General features: G+C 43.2%; 1 protein-coding gene across 23 annotated transcripts in view; it reads left to right on the plus strand.

The window, feature by feature from the left end:
• The window catches only part of Erc2 (ELKS/RAB6-interacting/CAST family member 2), an 860589-nt gene that overhangs the window by 508387 nt on the left and 329114 nt on the right, over positions 1–23088 (plus strand). For all 23 annotated transcript variants that reach the window (XR_015639292.1, XR_015639294.1, XR_015639293.1 and 20 more), the window contains 1 exon segment: positions 22604–22764. Coding sequence is in view for 17 of the 23 variants with exons in the window: in NM_170787.3 (NP_740768.1) it covers positions 22604–22764 (161 nt within the window). In the remaining 6 variants the exon portion in view is untranslated.

Genomic DNA, 23088 nt, shown 5'->3' on the forward strand with positions numbered 1-23088 from the left:
TCTGAACAACTATTTGTGTCCACCTTCCTGTGGCATTGCGACTTCTAGCACGTTTTTTTATGCTCAGCCCCGCCTGTGCGGTTTTACTTGGTGAAAGTGTGAGCAGAGAATTTCACCTCGTCGTAGAAAAAGAATTTTTAGCTTCTTAAAGTTCCCCTCCTGCATGAGGACCTCAGCTCTCATTCATGCACTGTGAAATTGAAGAAATTGGATCTTTGGGAATGGAAATTGGTGGACCTACAAGCAGAATGAGATCTAAAAGTGTTAAATCCTTTCATAAATAAACCTTCATTCAGGCTGGAATGTCTTGGCTCAGTCTTAAAGGTGATACCGTAGGAGAAACACAGCCGTGGCTGGCCTGAGAGATAATTATCTACACATTCCAGTCTTGGTCGGCTATCAGCAGGACTGGCTAGCCATGAGGTTGATACTCTCTCCCTTACATGATGACTACATTTAGCCAGGCCTCTGACCCCAGGACCTATGCTAGCCCATTGTTTGTGGACTTTAGGGCAAACCAAATTTCTTAGTAGTAGCGAACGTTATCTTTCGAGCCGTCCAGATTCCCGTGCTGGGTGCCATACATCTCAGCAGTTTGGGTTTGTTTTCAGTCGAGTTAGTAACTTCTGTTTTGAAAATTTGTAATACTGGTAATTGAACCCAGGGCTCACCTGTGCTACAGCTCTTGCCCCAGGTTTCTTCTGGGCACTAAATTTATATCATCAGGGTATGTGCATATGAGCTCGAGAGTAGAGTTGAGAAGTGAAATCTGTTCACATGGCTCATGTCTTGGGATAGAGAGGGATGGGAGGAGGATGGGAGGAAGGGAGGTATGAGCACAGGATCGAGAGCCTCATGTCTTGCACTGTGTGGGAATAAGCTTTGGATGTTAGTGAATGGATTTCTAGGGAGCTTGAAAAAGTGACAAATTCCCACCTTTATAACAAATGTTACAAAGCAAAGTTTCTTAGAGATCATCAGACTCTAGAACCTCACAGCCTAAGTTCAAATCCCAGTTGTTAGCTATGTGTATCAGTGGGAAAATGGCCTAGCCTTTCTCTGTGTTGTTTTTTCAACTGTAAAATGGGGCTAACTTAAAAAAAAAGTATGAGAAATAAGTGTGATTATATACATTTATTCATATTCTTTAACGTTTTCTAAAGCCTTATTTATTTTTATGTGTACAAGTGTTTTGAGTATGTGTAGGTAAGCAAACTGTGGGCATGCCTGGTGACCGTGTGGAGGAAATCACTGAGTCCCCTGACACTGTAGTTACAGATGGTTATGAGCTGCCCTGTGGCTGCTGGGAACCAAATCAGGATCCTCTGTGAAAATAGCAAGTGCTCCTAAGGACTGAGTCATCACTCCAGCCCCTGTCAGTCCCTTTCTTGACTGTTGTATCAATGCCTGATATAGAGCAAACATGTACAATTGTTAAATCTTTATTGGTGATTAGTTTGGGGACATTGCTGTTAGAACTTGGGAAAATTCTGGAATATATTTTATGCCATGCTAAACAGAGATGGAAACAAATATTTATATTACTACAAATAAGTAGTTTCATTAATTTTTAATAGAATTTGCCTTTGTTGTACAGAACAATCATTGGCTCAACCTGAAAATAGTCTATATAAAAAGGAAATGATCTGGAGGTATAGTTTGTATGTATGTAGGGGAGGGAAGGTCGCCATAATCAGATGGACAAATTCCTCTAACACAGGAAACCTTCTTGATACATATTTTCATGTCAATAATTATACTTGATTAAATTTTATACCTTACACACAGAAGCAAAAGCGCATTTGAGTTTTCTAAATCAAATTAAATATTAACATACAGCTGCCTTCTCATACTCCACGATTGGTGAAAAAAAAATCACACCTCAGATATTATGAGAGTCCCTCTCAGCCTTCTAAGATGAACTCCAAACCTTTTCACCTAGAGTGCTTAGGAGCTGGACCACAGTCCATGTGATCTGTGGTTCTGGTGGCTTCCCCTGAGGTGCTAACATGCCCCAATGTGATTGTGTGAACCTTTGTCCTTCAAGCCAGTCTGAGGCTTGTTTCTCCAGTCTTTGAGGGAGAGACACCTGGACAGTCAACCCTCCTGAGTCACGCCAAGATAGATTCCTGTCTGCAGGTCCATGTGTTCCCCATGTATGGGTTCCGACAAATTGGCTCCTTGTAGCAAGAGTCCAGGTTTTGAGAAACAAAGGCTTTGCTGCCCATCTCTATCGAGAGACCCAAAGCCAGGAGACCACCCTCCAGACCAGAGGAGGAAGCCTGGCTCTTAGCCTTGATGGCTGTGCCCAGGGCCCATGTAGCTTTAGGCACCATTTTAAAAGGATGCCAATTTTAAAGGATTTAGAAGGAAGGCAGTTTAACAGAGTGGCTGAAATGAAAACACTGCATGAGAATGGCTACCTGTTCTAACTCGCTGGTTGGTTGGTTGACATTGGGCAGCTAAACCATCTTATGCCTGAGCTATCACGTGGGAGTGATAGCAGAGCAGGCTCCTCCCCCTCCTTCCAGGCAAAGACCGGCTGGTAAGTGGACCAGAGTCTGGCCCAATCGGGGATTCAGTAGAAGTGATGGTTTTAGTCTTAAATCTGTTGCTTCTCCTGGGATTGTACTTGGTATCTCGTCCCCTGGGGCTGTACAAATGGCCCCAGAAGCAGGAAAAGAAGCCCCTTCCACCTGTTGTTGAGCTGTAGCCACAGCCTCTAGCGGGACATAGGAGCTGCAGATGAAGGCTCAAGGCATTCTGAATGGTATGGGCAAAGCTGGATGGAGAAGAGCTTTACCCATAATCCAATTAGTGGTGCCATTTCACAGAAGAGGAAACAGAGGTCCAGGAAGAGCGAGAGGGGTGGAGAGTCACAGATCCAGGTCTCTATTTCTTTAGGGCTTGAACTTCTTTTTCCACTTGAGCAGCCCCACCTGCCCTGCCATCACATAATTCTGGTTTCTACCATTCCTTGCTCCCAGCCACTTCCCCTCTGTGTTTCCAGTACAGCGTCCTGCCCCATATCCGGCTTCCAGAACACTCCTTTCTAGTCATACTGTTCCAGACCACAGTGGTTTCAGCCTTCCCTCTTGACAAAATCTTGCTCCTCTTTGAGAACAAGGTGTCAGTCCTGGTTGCCCGTGATCCAGATGTAGCCCCCAGATGGTTTTTTGCTGAGCCTAGATCATTTGGTGTTCTCTGTGTTGGAAGTGCTTCTCCACTGATATCACAGGACAGTCAAGCTACAAGTTATGCATCGTTTGATGAACTTTGGTTAGCGATAGAATCTAGCCATGCAGACTGTTCCCTCTTACCTTGGAATTAGCAGCAGCAAAGGAACCTGTCACTGCCTGTGAAGCCTCACTAGTCACTGCTTTGCCTGCCAGCATTTGACTTTGTGGCCCCTGATCCACAACAGCCTTACAATACTGTTGCTTCCAGGAAGCCTCATCTCCCTTGCCTTGCTTCTCTGATCGTCTTGTCCCTGGCACACTTAAGCCACTGCCTCTGCCTCATGTGCAGTGCAGGAACCCTGGACTACATCTTGTTAGCTTTAGCAAATAATACTTATCATTTATCAAGTGCTTACTAAGGGCAGGGCACAGGGCTGAGTGCTTCATGGATATTTTAATCTCTAGGCCTCGCTGTGACCCCGAGGGAAGTGTATTATTATCTCCAATCCACAAAGACAGGAGCCCAGAGAGTCTAAGTGCTTTGCTCAAGGTCACACAGCTGGTAAGTGGTGGAGCAAGGATTTAAGCCTTCATCACTCCTGTCTCAGAGCCTGTGTTTCCTCGTGTTTTATACTGCGGTATCTCTCCATCACATTCACTGCTATGGCCCAGGCAGCAATGAAATTCCCTCACTTCTTCTTATAAGTGCTTACAGAATAGATCTGACACTAAAGACACAGACCTCTGATGACCACCTTCCCCCAGGTCAAGGAAGAATTCCAGTATCTTAATTCATACAGCAGCCCTTGGACAGATGGCACTCTGTGTTCTCTCAGCTAGCAAGGCCAGGCACCCTAGCCAGGGACAGGTGGCCAGGAGTGAACTGAGCTCTTTTTACTACTGTTATTGGTCTCCTTATGCACAGAAGCCTTGCATATTCTCACAGGCTGTTAGTTCCCTGATGAACCCTGGGGACAGTGCCTATTGGATGGATCTGAAAATGACTTTAGTCACCAACTCTTCCACATCTGCCTATAAGGAGTTACTCCTCTAGGTTTTCAGTCAAATCCTGGGTGCAACCTAGGTTGCAACAGTTACAAAGATATGCTTGTGTCCTCAGGAAACCTTCCACCAGGGTGAAGACAGGGAGGTCAGAGTCCTTACTACAATCTGGACTGTTACTATGGGCTGAGCAGGATTGCCACACACAGTGTTAGGCTGCAGCACTGTCATGTTCAGCCCTATCTGTCACCTGCTGAGGATAAGGCAAAGATTGGCTTCTTAGGGTGAGGCAAAGTTTGGCTTCTTTTCCCAACCTTCCCCTCACACCCCCCTGCAAACACAGAAGTACATGTGAATGTGTAGCCTCCCCTGGGCTGAAAGACCAAAGATCCTCTGTGTTGAAGGATATTTACTCTGTAAAAATGCATTCACTCTGCCTTCTCCACTTAGGGTAGGTCTTGACATCCCCATCTTCAGATGGAAAACCCTTTGGGAAGTGACTGAACTAGCAGGATGCAAAGCAGAGCAAGCACAAGGTGCAGAATGAGTTCAATGCAATTTGTTGAGCTGTGCCCCAGAGTTTCAGATTCAGTACTAGATGCCAGAGGGGGCAGAGATGGTGGCATGGGAGTGTACAGCCTTCGAGAATACTGGGTGCTGATGGTTTCAGTCATTGGAGTATATGCAAAACCTTGTTGTTTCTGCTAATTCTCGTTATGTGTTGACTGAATGCTATGAGTACCAGGCCTAAGAACAGGCATTTCAAAGGGCAGAGTTGGTATAACAGACACAGAGCACAGAGTTCGGCAGGGAAGATACATACAAAGAAATGCCTAAGCCTACAACAATGACACATGCTACTGAGAGAACAAAATAGGAGCTGATGGACGAATAATATGCATAATACAAAGAAGGTGTGCATGAGGTTGGCAGCCGATTTATCAAAAGAGACTCAAAGGAGCCTTTTGGAAGTGATGATGTATACTTCAAGACTGGAATATGAGATTATGCTACATACTTGAAGAACGGAGGAAGAAGAGGGGCGGTTGGAAAGATTGCACAGTTAAAAAGTAGATTTTGTAAGGCCCAGGGTTGGGGTGAGGGCTTTGAGAAGTGGCAAAGGTGACCCAGGAGTTATTTGAGACACTGGGCAAAGGCTCAAGTACATGGCATCCATGAACATGACCACAGTTAGCTGCAGGGAGGGGCCTGTACTTTATCTTCAGGTTGGTAGAAACCATACTGACCCTTTAAGTTAGGTTTTGATTTTGGAAGTTTGCGATTATGGGTGTGAAAGTTTCCCCTTAGTTGTAAGGTCCGACTTTTTATTCAGATACGATACAAAAGTGGGAGATGAGAGCTTACCCTCAGAATTCTCACAGGGCTAGAGCAGGTCTCAGAGACATGATGGGAGGAGCAAGTGGGGAGCTGGTGGTGCAGGCATGGAATCCATACAGACCGTTGTGGAAGCGAGGTCACATCTCCGTCCCACCCCCACTGGAAAACATGGAAGGTGAACGTACAGCACATCAAGTCAGACAACAGTGTTACTACTTCTCTCCCTGTCCCATACTTGGAGACAGAGTCTAGGTGTCTATGTCCGGGTGGAAACCCTTTTCTCTGCTCACCTTGGCCTTTTTAAAGGTCAGCAATGGAACAACCATTGCAAGTGATGCCTTAGCCCTAGGCAAGTCACAGATTGAAGCAGGAGTGTGGATCACTGGTCTCTCTAATCTGCAGCAAAAGATGCCACCGCTCCAGCTGGCTCAGTCCACACTGGTGGTCGAAGCATCTTCGGGGGTTTACATAGCCATTCCCTCCAGCAGAGTCATCCCCTGGGTCCTCCCTTTCTTCACCATAGAGTGGGGAGTTTTACGCTAGTAGAAGCATCCAGATGAAAGGTGATGGTTTCCACAGCAGTGGGAATTCCTGCTTTTTTGATCAGGTCTGCTAGGGTTGAAGAAACAGAGTTGCCTGGGCATTGGCTTTGTAGCAGAAAGGGGTAGAACGAAGCTGGCAAAGGAAGAAACGATTTGGATGTAATAAAACTAGGATTGTACAGAGCTGAGATGAGAGCATTTCTACTACTTGGTATTCAGATGAAATGCAGTTTGGAAGTCACATCACCGAGTATTACGTTTCTTTTGAGCTCCGGCTGTGTTTCCCATCAACGGCATTTTGACTTCATTTAGCTTGCATGGCCACCAGTAAAACTATAGGCAGGTTCTACTTGTGTGTATATTTATTTTATCATCTTGCCTGTGGACACTGCATCTATTAAAATAGGATATTAGTATCTCTTTCGGGAACCTTCATAATTGCCTGGATGAGAGCAAGCGTCTTGTGCCACCTCTGGTTGCCCCTTGCTCCCAGGGCACACCCACGCTGGCACTTAATTTGTTACCCTGCATTAGAACATATCCCTGTCACCTCTGAAACTGTCACATAGGCAAGGCCTTTAGAACCTGTGTTCTTTAAACACAAAACAGGATTATGGATTAATCTCAGGCAGGGAAGTCCCAAGCGCTGTATAACCTAACAAGTCAGACCAGGCTCTTGGCAAGTCCTTCCTGGACCGTCCTCTGCTCCTGCTAGTGACCTGGTAGAGGAAAGGGTGGATGTGTCTGTGAGCCTAGGCATGACTTCTTGAAAGATCAACATTTGTACACACTGGAGTCACCTTTTATACATAGTGCTACTGACATTAAGCAGAGAAGTGGGCCTGACAGGCGGGCCCCAACGCCAGCGGGAGAGTGGCTCAGCTGGGCGTACACGATTTATCTGAAGGAATTGAACACAGGGTTAGTTACACAGCCTAATTGTTGGTAGTCCAAAAGGAACTATTACTTAGAGGGTCTTTGAGGTTCCTGAGTGTGACTTACCAAATGTGGTATTTGTGTAAATACACGCATCGGTCTTATGCATGTTAAATACCAGGGCTGTTTCTCAAGTTGAACTCAGGATATCATGATTGGCTATAGCTATGTGGAGCACTGAACATTCTTGAAGAAGGGACAGGAAACAGAAAGAGGAATACTTTTAAACAAAGCCATTTATTTGAGAAGCTATAAAACAGAGAAAAGGTCCCAGATGAAGCAATGAGATCGTGAGTGAATATTTGGCATTGAGGCAAGGAACTAAATTCTCTCTTATACTTGTCTAGAGACTACTTAATACTGGAGTGATATCTGATGCAGGATTAGGTTTAATCACTTTATATGGGACGAGACTATAATCTTGGATTGGTAATCAAAACACTGAATATATTTTTAATCTGGAGAACCACTAGGAAGGAAAAAAAACTTATTTTGAAGACAGAGTACAGATGCACAAATCCCAGAGAATCCTTTAGGGACAATAGAGCTGTTTACAAATCACAATGCAGTATTTAGCGAAGCCAAAGCTGGGTGTGTGCGTATAACTCTGCTGTCCAGTAGAACCCTTCTACACGGTTGTATTTTTAAAGAACAGACTGCCATCCATGAGAACCTGGGGACCTCGTTTCTGCCTAGATGAACAAAGGCTACATCTGTGCATGTGCATCACCAGGAAACGCCAGATTCTGCTCGGAAGCCCGAACACTGAACAAGCAAGTTATATATTGTGGTCGATTTATAGAAAGGGCCTGAGCATGACCAGGTCCCCTCAGATTGTGCTGGGCTCCCCAGAGACTAAGCCATAGCAGCTTGTTGGGGTTGTGGGATAGCTCATGAGCAAAGCCAAGGAGAGTCAGAGTACCCAGTTCTGAGAATTCTGTTATCATTAGTGAAGGTGGAGAGTAAGAAGGAAGATTGTCCCTCCCGGGGGTCTTGGGAAGATGTCGACCAGCATATTGGTGGCTACTAAGACAGAAGATAGGCTAAGACCCACAGGTCGGCTGTTGCAATCTACTTAAAAGGCAAGCACTTCAAGATTTGAGAGGCTTGGTCCTACTGTTGTGGTGTCTCTTACGCGGTGGTAAGAACTGTTGGGGTGAGCATCTTTATCCCAAACTTCCTTTATTATGTGATTTCCCCGAAGCAAACCGATGAAGAATAGTTTTTCATGTAGCAGTAACAGCTACGGAAAGAGGGAGCCAAGTCACTGAGGGGAATATTGGGCCCCAGAGGCCCATGTGAGCGGATTTCCTTCTAAAGGAATAGGGTCAACAGAAAGCCTCTATAAAATATAAGTAAGGGAGGTACTGAAGCGGAAGATGTCGAGGTTTTCCTTTTTCCCACTGAGGAACTAACCAAATTAAATTTGAATATAAAGAAGTATGTAATTTTTTCACTTAGCTGGGTGATAGTTATAAGGAAATCAGTATCCGCGTGTGGCATTTGCGTGTAGTTTCCTATTACTCATCTCTCCTGTTGCATTTAAAATGTATATACATTTGGGTGTGACTGCTTCTTTTCCCTGAAACGGGACACAATGAGGGCATTTTATCCCATGATCCCTAGGGCTTCATGTATTGATTCAATAGGTGTCTGCCTCAAGAATGGACAACATTTACATCATGCTAACTCTACCGTTAAGTCTTCTTAGCCTTGACCTTTTCAGGAAAGACTTATCCTTGCCAGTATAGGATAGTTTAATTGTCCATCTGTGGCTGTGTTTCCTTCCACACACACATTGGTACCAGCTGTTTTATTATGGAAGCAGTTCCTACTATGTGGCATAAACTTTGAAGATCAAACACTTTGCTCTTATGTAATTGCAGAGTCTCATGTAGTCTTAAGAAACAATAGGGGCACAGCTCATGCACCCTTTATTCAAGGACATCCCATAATCACACCTTGCAAAACTATGATAGAACAGTATCACAACCAGGGCTCGCCCTGCTTTTGACACCGGAAGGAAACAGAACTTTCGATGACTTTTGGGTTTCCCCACCTTACCCTTTATAACTTCATCTACCATGTTAGTTACTCACTTATGTAATTTGATCATTTCATGAATGTTCCATTAATAGAATTGTGGAGTGATATTTTGAGATTTGCTTTTTTAAAAAGTCAACTTGATCTGCTTGAGAGTCACCTGGGGTGTGTATAATAGTACTCCTTCCTTTTCATTATTCACTGATCACTCATCCATGGATATGTTACAGTTTGACTGATCTCCATCTGAAAACACCAGACATCTTTCTCAGCTTAGGGATAGAAGGAATGTAGCTGCTTTGAACACTTCCCTTCTCTTTTATGGGACGTTATGGGGCAGTTTTCTTTGGTCTTTGCTGTCCGTCCAGTTGCTCCAACACTGTTTGTTGAAAAAGCTACCTTTCAATGATTACTTTTGTCAAACATTGCTCAGGCAGATTTGTGTGAGCCTATTTGTGCATTCTCTATTCTGTTCCATCAATCCACATCTCTATCCCTAGGTAAGTATTACCCTATCTTGTTTACTGGAGCTTATTGAAAATACAGCTATTCCTTTCTTTACTTTTCTTTGTCTGCCTTACTTGAGCTTTTCTGGAGACTCAGCTTTTCACAGAAACTTTACAGTAAGCTTGTCCATGCCTATAATAGAACTTGCCAGTAGTTTGATAGGAATTATATAAAATCTATAGGTCATTCTGGAGGAACGTGACATCTTTATTGTATTTAGTTTTTAAATTCAAAGAGACACCAGATTTATGTCTTGAATTAAATTGTATTGATTTGCTTCATCAGAGTTTTGTGATAATTTTTGTCCATAGATATTTATTTAATTCTGTAATATTTATTCCACTTTTAGCATTTATAAATGGCGTCTACCTCTGCATTTTGTTCTTAACATATTTTTGTTAGCATACAGAAATACAAATGGCTTTTTGTGTTGCTCTTGGATGTTTGAAATTCTGCTGAATTCACTAAGGAATTCTGGGAAACTGGGAGATTTGGGTTTTTCTAGACAACTGTGCCATGTGCATGTAGGAACAGCTTTATTTATTTTTCTTCTTTTTAGTTTTTATAATTTTTTTTCTTGCCACATCACAGAGGCCAGAACTGCAAATATTTGGTTGAAGAAGAGATGTGAGAGACTATTGACCTCCTAGCCTTGTTCTTGGGGAAAAACACTTTGTATGAAGTACAGTAACGCAGACTTTCTTACAAGATCACGCTCTTAGAAAAATACTTCCTTCTGTTTTCTTCAATAGTTTGAAGCACAGTGTTATGTCTTTAAAGGGATGAGAACTGAACAGTGAACAGTGACTTGGTAGTACGTGCTGTTGGTTCCATTTGATCAGTATTTCCAGGAAAGCCATAATCGGCAGAATTCTAAGGTGATCTTTGAGAGTCCCTCTCCCCGGCATGTGCATCCTGTATGAAACAGGACAACCGCACTTATGGTCAGGTGGCTCCCATAGCCCAGCTGACTTTAAGAAATAGCACTGTCCTCGGTGGACCTGGCCAACGAATGCAAGTCCTGAAAAGTAACCAGGCCCTTTCTGAATAACTTGAGTCATAAGATGAGTCTGATGTGAGGGAGCGTCTTCATTGCCAGCTTTAAAGACCCTAGGGGGACACGTGACAAGGAATGTAGTCAGTCTCTGTGAGCTTGAACAGCAAGAAAATAGTGGCCTCATGCCTCCTTCTGCAAAAAAAAAAAAAAAAAAAAAAGTGAATCTTACTTCACCGTTGTGATCCTAAAAAGGACCCCAGGGTCCAGGTTCAATCTGTCGGTACCCTGAAATAAAGGGTAACCCAGTCAAACTCTGTCCAGGCTCCTGGCTACAGACTTCTGTGCTCTCGAGTTTATGGAGGTACTCAGTTAAGATATTTAAAAAAGAGCTGGAGTCAAAGGGGACACAAAAATGGATACAAGCCCATATACTAACATGTTCATGCATGTGTTCCTGTATACCGGCCATGTGCTAGGTGTTGTGTTTAGGCTTAGGGGCACTAACCAAAATGAGCTGAGCTCTTTCTTTGCTCTTGAGGGGCCCAGGGCTTCCTCTCGGATCTCCGAGTTTATTACCCTCCAACGAGTCCCCAGTGATATATGTACTCAGAAGACTCATATTCTGGTGAGGAGAGGCCTCGTGCAATTCACCTGTATATCTTTGGCTTTCTCTCAGCCGCAGATACTTACTTAATCAGCTTCTTTGGGAATATGTGAGGATCCAGTGGGATCTGGAACTCTCTGTTATTTGAGGCAGAGGCAATAATTACTTTGTTTCAATTGACTCCTTCCCTCTTCTCCCTCTCAGTTTATCTCCCATAGTGATGTAGGGATTATAGATCACGTGAGATTATGTTGTACCGAACTGGAGAATGAATGTATGCATTGAGTTTCCTGTGTTCAAGGTGTAAGGAGCTACAGAGAGAAGCCACTGCTATTGCTCCAAGTAGATAGACATGGGGGTCTGAGAATAAGGGGCTGGGCTTGGATTCAGTTGATGTGGGCTGATTTAAATTTGTTAGCATTAACAGGTGTTTCCTCCTAAGCCTGGTCTATAGGGGATCTATCCATCTCATTCTCCCCTTTGTAAAATACTTTGTAGTACTTCCTTTGGATCATAAGGGAGCAGGACTGCCTACAACCAGCACTCTCATTTGCTGACTGGGAGTGAACAGAACATGTTAACAAAAGTGGCCAGATGACCTGAACCAATGTCCTGACCATGCATTTTGAGGGCATCAGAAACGAAACAATGTCAAAATCAGACAACGCTGTATCAACACAAAGAGAAACACTAAAGCATATTACTAGACTGGTTGCTGAAAACCCAGTGTTTAGCTGGTAGGAAGGAGAAAGGACCAAGGTGCGTGCTCATTGGAGGGCAGGGTAGAGGTGGTAGGGACTCCTGCTGACAGCTCTAGAGTCACTAATACACAGACACTCCCTGGTGAACTGTGCTGTAATCAGTATAAATCTAAGGGCTGTCAGGACCAGGCTCTCATGCTCAGAAGCAGAGCGACTTTGAGGTCATTTTGGCCAAATCAGTTACCACCATAACCGCTGCTGCTGGGCCCTGTCCTGCTCTGCAATCCTGGATTCTTCCCTTCTCTGTCTTTGGAGGCTATAGTCTACCCACAATCTACTTTCCCCCATGGATACAGCTATCTTTATGCAGACCTTCCTGGTATGAAATGGCTTAAAATTACTCATTTCACTAGCTGTGCCTATCTATAGCCATAGGTACAAGCAAGAATATGATAAAACACCTCCTCTGGATACCATCCAATGCATAAGAATAGTTTGATGCATTTCTTTCTGGTCTTTTTCTCCTATGAATCTACATTAAAATATTCTCACATAGTTATAACTGTAGTATACTTGTATTTATTAACTTTTTTTTGTCTTGTCTAAGTTTTTGTTTTTTCTTTATATTAAATCTATTGACTTAGTGTCCAATCACTGACATTCTAACAGTTGGGCACCTCTGATATTTTGTTAATCTAGGCTCTTTGCCAAGTTATCATATGTATGAGTAAATAGTTTGCTAATCTCATTGCTTTGGAAGTCAAACATCCATAGATGTTATTATATGTATGTAATTATATATATATGTATACATACATATATACATATATGTATAAATATATATGATATATATGTATAAATACATTTAACTTTAGGACAATACTTACAAACAACATTGTAGCTAACACTTATAGCCACAAGGGTTAGTGTGTGCACCATGGGAACAGCCCTTATACTATCTTTAGGTTAAAGTGGAGAAGCTGGACCAGATAGATGGTGATTCTTGAGTTTTACCAAATGTAAAAGAATTAAAAAGCTGTCCACGTAGGGTGGATAGCACCTTTGGTTAAGATGGTGAAATTTGCCTGTCCTGTTAGTGCTCTCTTTGATGAAGAGGGCATATGGGTATTTAGATCCAACTAAACTAAAATGAAAGTGAAAATCTAGTTTCTATGGTGTACAGACCCCATGCCAAGTGCACTTTAGACGGGCTGGCTGGCACCCCCACTGCCATGGGTACTCCACTGGGTAGGGTGCTCCATTACCCCTCTCTGTTCCTTCAACTTCACGTTTGGAATTTTGCCTGAGTAAGAGTAAAATATGAACAGCACACATTTTGCAAATGTTTGACTTGGCTTGTTGTATGTTGAACTTAAACCTTCCCACATTCCACTGAGGAAAAGAAGGCATCTTTCTGGAAGATGCTAAGGGGTGGAAATACAACTCTTTGTCATCTCTTCACTGGCTGAAAACTAAATGCCAGCATTCAAACGGACACCTCCCTTCATAGCCACTGCAGGACACCTCCCTTCATAGCCACTGCAGGACACCTCCCTTCATAGCCACTGCAGGACACCTCCCTTCATAGCCACTGCAGGACACCTTCCTTCATAGCCACTGCAGGACACCTCCTTTCATAGCCACTGCAGGATATGCGCACTTGGAGCAAGCGCGTGGGTTAGTGCTGTAGCTCAGGGCACCTACCCCCCCAGGACCTGCAAGGACAGTAATTGGATGTATTTAACAGATGGGGAAACTGGTGCATATAGAGGGCAAGTCCACAGCCCACACATGCTGGGGCTCTCTTCATTAGGAGTTCAGTTATCCAGCTTGGAACCTATGCTCCCCAGCACTCTCCATCATGTTTCCAAAGAGTGTTAGGGAAATAACACGGCTGCAGAGAAGTAACACAGAATATAGAAAACACCCATGGCAAGCACACCTGGAAACCTGCCTCCCCCCCTTTCTGCCTCGCAAGTGCCTGGTGCCAGCTCGAGTGGAGCATGCCAGAAGCCATTTTGGAGGTTGGTACCTGTCTTCTAGTATCCACTGGCTTAATGGTATCTGTAAAATCAGGTGTATCTGTTTTGTACATTTCTTTTCTATCCATCTTTTGTCACGGTATGTGATTTGGTTAATTAGTTTGGGAAGAGGGAATGTTAAATGTGGTTAAAATAGGGGTGCTGGAAGTGGATTTTGTTAGCAGAAGAAGGCTAGGAGGTGATGGATCCAGCAGAATTCTTAGATGCCTTCATTCAACCAGAGAAGGTGAGTTACACGCACAATCTCGAGACAGTACTTTGGTCCAGGTGGCGAGTAGCCTGGCCATCAGTTTCAACATTTTCCAAAAGATGTCAGTCTAATGCTGCAATAGGGAGGTGGGAGAGTGGGCCAGCTACAAGTGCCAAGTGCTGGTAATGGACGGGTAGCCCTTGCTCCTAACAGATCTGAAGGCTTACAGTTTACTGACTGAAAGTTGTTGCTTCCGAGGAGGGGGGAGTTAAGCCTGTATCATTATGTTCTCCCTCCCTCCACCCTTTCTTTCCTCTCTTCCTCTCTCCCTGCCTTCCTCCTTCTTTCACTTTTTTTTACATGTGTTTGGGTGTGGATGCATGTTCACCGTGGAGCACATGTTTGTGTATGTGAACATCAAAGACAAACCTTAGGTCTTATTCTCCAGGGGTTGTCTGCCCTATTTTTTTTCTTTTTGAGTGAAGTCTTTCTGTGGAGTTTGTGGCTCTCTACTTTGACTAGATTGGCTGGCCAGAAAGCCCTAGGGACTATACACCCCTGTGACTGGCTTTTTATGGGGCCTGGAGACTGAGGGTTGATCTAGGGTTTTCAGTCTTGCACAGCAAGCACGCTGTGCTGACTGAACGATCTCCTAGCCTCCTCCTGGTCGAGTTTGTTACTGGATGACCCAGGTTGATCCTGAACTTTCGGTAGAGCTGGCAGAGTCCAGCGAGCCTCCTGGGTCACTGCCTAGTCCAGGTTTGTTCTAATTCGGGTTGTGGAGATTTCGATGCTTGAACTCAGTGTACACCAAAACACTAAGAATGGGACAAAGACAGCAAACAGATAAATAGCAGAACAGAACCTAGACAAGCCACCCTGCTTTGAAAAGACTGTGTGAAAAATGCCTCCTTTTGTATTTGTTTGGGTAAGTAGATTCTTACCCAATCTACTTAGCAACTTCTAAATGGCATCGAATATGAAGGGGTAAAAGTTTGGTCAAAATATTTCCCTATCAGATCATGACAAGTAAGAAGTTGCTAAGCTCAGGAGGCCACCATACCTCAGGAAGCTACCTCAGGATCTCAAAATGGTGTTCTTGGCAGATAAATAACAGAGAGGAACTGGCTTTTGGATCTTCAGTTAAACAGTGCAAGTTTGGGTTGATACATGCTAACAACCTAATGTCTTAAAGCTCTTTTAAAATTCATTCGTTCATTGCTCTGTAGTTCAGGTTCAAGATCCTTGTTTCCCCGGAGCTGTGTAGAAGGACTCTTTAGACATTTCTCTGCCAATGACTTTATCATTATTAAAGTGTATGGAATTAGGAAATATTCAAATGAAACCAAATCGTCTTGATACCTTAACCATTTTTATCGTCTGAAGCACAGAAAGACCAATAAGTGAAATTTAGAATTGCAGTTGATTGTTTAGGGTTTGGGGGCTTTCTCCCAACCCCCACAGCTGAGGAGATAGGTCAGTTAGTTGGTAAAGTGCTTTTCCTGCAAGCATGAAGACCCGCATTTGGATCCTTAGCACACACACACAAAAAAAAAAAAAAAAAAAAAAAAAAAAAAAAAGAGCCAGGCATGTACTTTTAATCCTAGCTCTAGGGAGGCTGAGGCTGAGGCAGGAGGATTCTTAAATGTCATTGACCAACCAGCCTAGCCAGATAGATCACATCATTGAGGGAACCTGCCTCAAAGGACACAGTAGATCAAATCAGGGTCCTTGCATTGACCCCAGGGCTAGCAGGGAGATCCAGGAGGCTTGACTCTGCTGCTGCCCTAGTCCCTTGTATCCCTTAGTCCTTGCCGTTCCTCATCATTTTTGAAATCACAACCGTAATTACTGTCTTTGATTCTGAACCTTCCTGCCGGTCCAGACCTCCTGAGGATGAGCTCGTGGCCAGTGGTCAGCCAAATGAGCTTTCCCCATGAAACATAAAGTAAGAATGGGGTGTGGATCTCCCAGGTCCTAGGATGGGACATGCAGGGTATGGAATAGGCCTAGGAACACAGAGTAGGAGCAGGCCTAAGAACCTCAGGCTCTACTTCACCATGGAACTGGGGAACTCCACGGTCCTGGTTCTTGTCAGGGTATCAGTGAACCCTTTGCCTTTTCAGGAGCTGTACCTGAACACCTTGTCTCCGTGGCAAGGAACAGGTACTCTAGGTGATCAGAGGACAAGGTCTTCAAGAGAAAAAAAAAGTAAGGTTGGCTTTAATGCTCCATTTGTCATTGCACAGAATGGGTCAGCATGAGTGTCTCGGAACTGTGTCTTTGTCTTCTCATTTCCCCATTGTGCCGTTTATTAGGTATGAACACCGGAGCAGTGATGTATGCTGATTCTGAGGGGATTATAGTCTAGCTGTAGTAACCAAACATACATGCCATGCAGAGACAGTGCAGACTGTAAAAATCATGTAGACTGGGCAGCCCCGGGTTGGGTAGAGACGGCTTGGATAGTAAATGCCCTGTAGGGTGTTTGACAGAGTACTGGGTACTTTATCTACACTATCTTAGAGTTGTTTTATATCAATCCTGCACAAGAACTCTATCTGCCTACTTGGTAAGGAAGGATCTGGAAGTTAAAGAGAGGTCAACAATCTCCAGGTTTCCCAGGTTTGTCCACACTTTGGAATCACCTAGATGCTTCATGAAGTATAGATGACTGGCTTCAACCCTTTGTGTGATCACAGCATTGGGAGCTTTCTAACTTCATAAATCATTTAATATAGCAAGCTAAAGCATATGTGTGTGTGTGTGTGTGTGTATATATATATATATATATATATAATCACATATATGTAATAACAAAGAAATCCAGGCCATCAATTTGAGATGGGGGGGGGGTTACATGGTTGAGAAAAAAAATAAAAGGGATGAAAATTATGTTATTATATTTTAATTAAAAACAAATAAAATGTAAGCTGGGCAGTGGTAGTGTAAACCTTTAATTCCAGCACTCAGGAGGCAGAGGCAGACTGATGTCAGAGGGCATCAACAACAGCAAACAACCAAAAACCAAAAACCAAACCAAAACAAACAAACGAACAAAGAAAAAAGAAAACCAAAAAAACCCCAAAAAACAGAAAAAAGCTTAAAAATATATATGTAAAATCACAGTGATCCTCTAGTCTCAAACAATACGTGATCCAGCTCTGAAGAATTACAGCTTTTTATCTCTTAAAAGTAATGGAGTAGAGCGGTCATGTGTAGACAGACAGGGCCCTGAAAGATGGGCATCTTTGGTGAATAGAAAAGAAAAATAGAATAGAAAGAAAAGTGTATTTCACATGCCCATGTGGTTGAAGATCGGCAGCAGCGAGTTTAAAATCGCTGAATTCAGTAATAAGCAAACCTATAATGGGTCAGACATCCCTGGGACTATATTAGTAAGAATCATCACTCCTGTGGCATCAAGGTAGAGCTATCTTTATTATCAACTAGATTTGGTTTAGCCACCTAAGAGACTGAGACTTACTCTGGGTGTGCACATGAGGGTGTTCAGAGAGTCACTAAAGAGAGAGGCCTTCAAGAGCATGGTGGATACCATCTCATACGCTAAGGGATAAGATAAAATGGAAAAGGAGAAAGTGAGCTATGGACCAGCATGCACCTCCTTCAGCTTCCAGGCCCATGAGTGCACACAAACCTCATACCTCTCTTGATACAACCATAATTCTTATCTGCCAACTGTGAACTGAAATCGTGAGCTGAAATAAGTGCTTCATCCTGTAAGTTGCTTCTTTGGGAGTATGTGGTCCCAGTGAGGAGAAGAGTGACTCAGTGATTTCTGCTATGCAAGCCCTGTCATTATCCTTATTTCACAGGTGAGGAACCTGAGGCCCAGAAATGCCATAATCCAGACTTATCCAGTTGCAGCTGCTTGCTCTTGAATTGTACCTAAGCAGCCGGCTATGCTGACTGTTGCTGACCAGATGTTTCCAGTTGTTTCCTGCTTGCCAATTCTTGCACTAAAAGCTTCACATACATTGCTTCTGTGGTACAGCCCTAACTTGCTCAGGAGTTAACCACCATTATCAATGAAGAGACTCAGTTGCTCTCCCAAGGTTCCTTAACCTAAAAGTGTCTAAGCAGGAATTATTAACATATAGACGAATCTAACTTCATAATTTATGTCTTAATCATACATAACAGAAAAGAGTAGAATTTTAACTCCCTTTGAGTTAGGGATGTTGGAATGACACCCAGGTTGATTCTCATTCCTCCGATTCTGCTAACCTATCAGACCCCGGAATCCTTAATATCTAAGAAACATAGCTGGAAACACAATGCTATGGATAACCAGAACCTCTTAGATATCAGATATAAGCCAGTGACATTTTTTGAGAGATATTGATGTTGTAGGTATGGTTCCCTGGCAACAGGAACATTAGTTGTGACAATAATCCTTGTGGAACTTCTTTGAATGCCAGACTAGTAGAGATCAGTTCAATGACACACACTCAAAATGGCTGAATATGGAAATCAGAAGGGAAGGCCAGCCTTGGCTTAGCCCTGCAGAAAACACTTGGGAGTCCACTAGCAACTGTTTGTTTCTTCATGTCCCCTCTTCCTCTCCAATCTCATATTCTTTCTTTGAAGCAAACAAAACCTCCCTTAGCCCTAGCCTGAGACATTTCCCCCCTTTTATACCCTAATATATTTTTCCTAGCTTTTATTTTAGGTCTGTTCTTTGCCACCCCTTTTATGTTTCATAAAATCTACATCTATCAGACCTAGCTGAAAAATGTGCTCTTCTGTGGGAGAGAGGATTATCAGATAAAGCTAGGTCCTCACAGAGGGCCGGCTTACAAACAGCGGCTAGGGATGTACTCATATACGTATGTATATACATGCAACTATGTGTGTGTATATATATCTATATCCATATCCACATCCACATTCACATTCATATTTATACTCATAACTATTGTTAGTCCTGTGAAACAGAAGAGAACCAAAGGGACTTGAGCTAGCAGGGTCAAAAGCAATGCTAGGATGGACAGATGGATGAAAAATGTGTTTTCAAATAGAACTGATGGACTTGGTGAAGAGTGGGGGAGTTAGAGAGAGGAGAAGAAAGAGGCCCATGTGAGTTTGAGGTTTGAAACGTGTGTTTAGGAAATGGTTAAGCGTTAGGCCAATATGGTAGGTGTACTATGGAATGGCAAATTGGGAGCTGGATCAGGTAGTGTGCTGATTTTGTTCAGGCAGGTGTTAAATAGATCAAGAGTTGGTTGAAGGGCCTGGCCAACTTACAGTGCTGTTAGAACATCCATGTGGAAGTGACCACAGATTGTTAAATATGTGTGAAGGTCAAGTGAACACAGGAGCCAAAGACTGAAGAGACTTCTGGTGAGCACTGCGACTCCTTAGTCCTCCCCTCAGTGTCTGTGCCCAGAGATGGACAGATCTAGGCTCAGAGTCACAGAGCAAAGGATTGAGGTTGAGCGTGATGAGGAATTTCCAAAAGAAGTTGAAGAATAAGCACTTAAGTGTCTTAGTGTGCTTGAGCTGTTACTTAGAACACAGTGATTTACAAACAACAGAAACTTAGGTCTCACTGTTTTGGGGGCTGAGACGTTGAAGACCACAGAACTAGAACAGTCTGGTTCAGGTGAGTGCTGACTTTCAGATGGTATAGCATTGAGTTCTTTCCATGCTCTCACATGGGGGGCAGAAGAAACAAGCTTCTTTGGTCTTGTTTAATCAAAGGTTAGTCATGAGTTGGGATTCAGGATTAGGTCTGTCCTTATGACCTCCTTTCCCAAAGCCCCTGTTACTTAATGCCATGTCCTTGGATTTAGAATTTTAGTGTCTGAATTGAAGATGGGGGTCAGAAACCTCAGACTATAACACTAAGGGAATCATAATATTAGGACACTGGAGAGAGGCTACAGAACTACTAATTTGTTAAAAAACTTTTTTTTCAGATTATTTAATGACAAAGGAAAGTACATTAATTATGTATAAGATTATATATTCATGTGTGTATATAAATAAAATTTCTCTCTATGTAAGTGTATTGAGGTAGAAAATTACAACGAAATATTGTAATATTTATTTCTAGGTGATGGGACTTCGGAGTGTCTTAACTAAACATAATGTTATTAATTATAAAGGAAAAGAAAACTTAAGTTTTCGTATCTGTAGCCTTCAGAGTCTGTAGAGAGCCGGAATACTGAAACCTGACCTAGTAACCACTACCGCAGGGGAAATACCTCTTTAGTGGTCCTGTTTAGAGTAAAGAGAGCCATTCACAGAACTCTAAAGCATTAAGCCTAGTGTAACCATGGCCAATGCCCTGAAACCTGCTCTGGCACAGTGAGTGCTTGCAGGTGGCTGCAAGAATTGTGGGTCAGAGGCCAGTGCCACAGCAGGCAGTGCTTTTTGTCTAGGAACTCAGAAATTGGGATGGAGGGTTGTCATAGCCTATTTCAAAAACCCTACTTGCAACCTGTTGGGAATTTCAGTCTTGATGGATGTTGGGAACAAATGATACCACTACCATTCAAACACTGGATTGTACCTCTCGGGTGTCCAGATTCTTTATGTAACATTGCCAAAACAATGAATCGATGCTGCCAACTATTACTGGTTAAAAGTTGTTTAGCTGGGTTATTGTTAAGCTAGCTACCATCTACCACAAGCAGATTAGCAGCAGAAGAGCTATACTTATAACCTAGTCTGCTATTCCTGGGTGGGTCTACAGATCCAGACAGTTCCGCTTCAATGAATAAGAACAAGTATTGCAGCGATACCCATCTTCCCTGGAATAAAGAGTGTGTTTGAAGTAAAGAACATTCATGTCGGGAAACTGGCTCTAGAGGACACAGGTTATCCCCATTGAAGAGCCATGCGTTCTCTGAATTCATCCTTGGAATGACTGCATTGTGGCACTTTTGGAAAAAAGCTTTATTTTTATTTAAATTAAATGTGCTTGTGTGCGTGCAAGTGAATCCACACAAGTACCCATGCTGACAGACACCAGAAAGTGGATGGGGTTACAGGCAGTTGTGAAGTGCCTGCAGTAGATGCTAGGAACTAAAGCGGGGTCCTCTGCAAGAGCAGTGCGTGTTCTGAACTACTGTGCCATCGCTCCCGCATGTGGTATCTTTTTGAAGTGTTGCTATATAATCACAAATCTAGGAAGGAACAGGTTTCTTTTGATGTGTGGCTTTTCAGAAGGGTCTCTCGGCATATTTGTTGATCATTATGTGAAACTAAAACTAAAATTTATGCATTTGTAAGTACTATTGTTAAACATAAATGAACCTATAAATTTTGTAGATTTTCCTTGATATTCCGTGCTTTTAATATTTTTTTTTTAGATTTAGCTTCAATTTACAAGGTCATTAAGCTTCCCTTTATGAATCGGGACGAGATGGAAGGTGTTCTGGACCTTAAAAGCATGTAATTTACCTTGGACAGGAACTCTAATGCTTATTCTGAATGAAGTCCATGTAAAACTGCAGAAATTGTGCAGCAAGGCTTTATGAATTGGGACCTCACATGTCATTGACACATTATGAAGGGTTTTCTGTTGACTTTAGTGATGGATGAGCCCGTGCTGCCAAGTTCAGCTGGAGGGAGTCTTGGAAATCCACACATGGGCCCTGGAATCTAGAAACTTCCTGGAGCATGATTTTTGAATCAGCGGGGTGCATGTAGACTATATCTGTACAGGGAATGACGTTTTACCAGCTTTCTTCATGGAAGTCTCTGGAGCAAGACCTTAAACGCCAAGCCTCTTTGTTGTGTGTTGGATTTAAAAGCCCCCAATGGTTTGGAGAGGGTTAGGCCTTGTCTCAGAGATCCTTGGTTCAATTTGGGGAGACCTGGCTGAAAACCCTAGATATTTGATAGTCTGGCTTGTTTCTATGGTGTATTAGCACTCTATAAAAGTTACATGTCATTTATTTCAAGTGTAGAACCCTCTCAAACTTCAGGGGCAAACCAAACTTGAACCCTTTGTGGCCAGAACTCTGTTTACCTTTGGCCAAACCCTGCTTCCTGATTTTAAGTCAGGGAAGTGAGGTGAGAAAGGCTCCCAAGGCTCTGTGGACATCAAATTCCTTTGGCAAAACAAGGTTTTGATAGGTTAGAACATGAATGGATCTGAAACACTTGATTAGCTTTCTGTCAGAGCACTCTGAGGCCTACACATTAAAGTGTATAGTGCCAGCCAAAGTGTATCCGTGTCTACTTTTCTCCAGCCGGGAGGGAGTACCTGAGATTATTAACCACAGGTTGAAAGTGGGTCAAGCATCCACTTCTAATAGACATGTTGAATACTATCTATAAAGATCATTGGTCAATCCAGTTGAATAGACCTTGGGGAGTTGAGGGATTTCTTGTGTTTGAAAGCTGTGTTTTCACCAAAGGCAGAGAACAAATGAGCTCTATTTGTGTGCAGTTGCAAAAGCCCCATAGTCCTTGTGCCTTTCATAACAAGATGTTCCTTGGGTCTGAGTAAAGAAGACATGACATTTGAGCTTTCGTGTGCCTTTCAGATCGAGGAGCTGATGAATGCCTTGGAGAAGACCAGACAGGAACTGGACGCCACCAAAGCACGCCTCGCCTCTACCCAGCAATCATTGGCTGAGAAGGAAGCACACCTAGCCAATCTCCGGATGGAGAGGAGGAAACAGCTAGAGGAGATCTTGGAGATGAAGTGAGTACCCGTTTCTGCTCCCCTGGTCCTCTGTCACCTCACTTGGATGGTAGGGAAAGGGAGGGGGTGGAAACAAGAAGGAAAACGCAGAGAAAATGGGTGATGTTTGAGATATTACTAATTTTTTTTAAATTATTGCTTTAGCAGCTCATTGCGCACCTTTTTCCAACATCCCTTACACTGGGACTGTACACCTGGCATTGGACTGAGTGTGTCTGTGTTCTGTGAATTGACACTGCATTCACAGATCTACTGCCGAGGTCTGAGGCAGAAGAGACTGAGGCCTTGTTAAGCACAGTGGTAGTTTGAGTGCTGCTTGGCTGT

This window comes from Rattus norvegicus, chromosome 16 (genome assembly GCF_021556685.1).
Source record: "Rattus norvegicus strain SHRSP/BbbUtx chromosome 16, alternate assembly SHRSP_T2T, whole genome shotgun sequence".
NCBI lineage: Eukaryota > Metazoa > Chordata > Mammalia > Rodentia > Muridae > Rattus > Rattus norvegicus.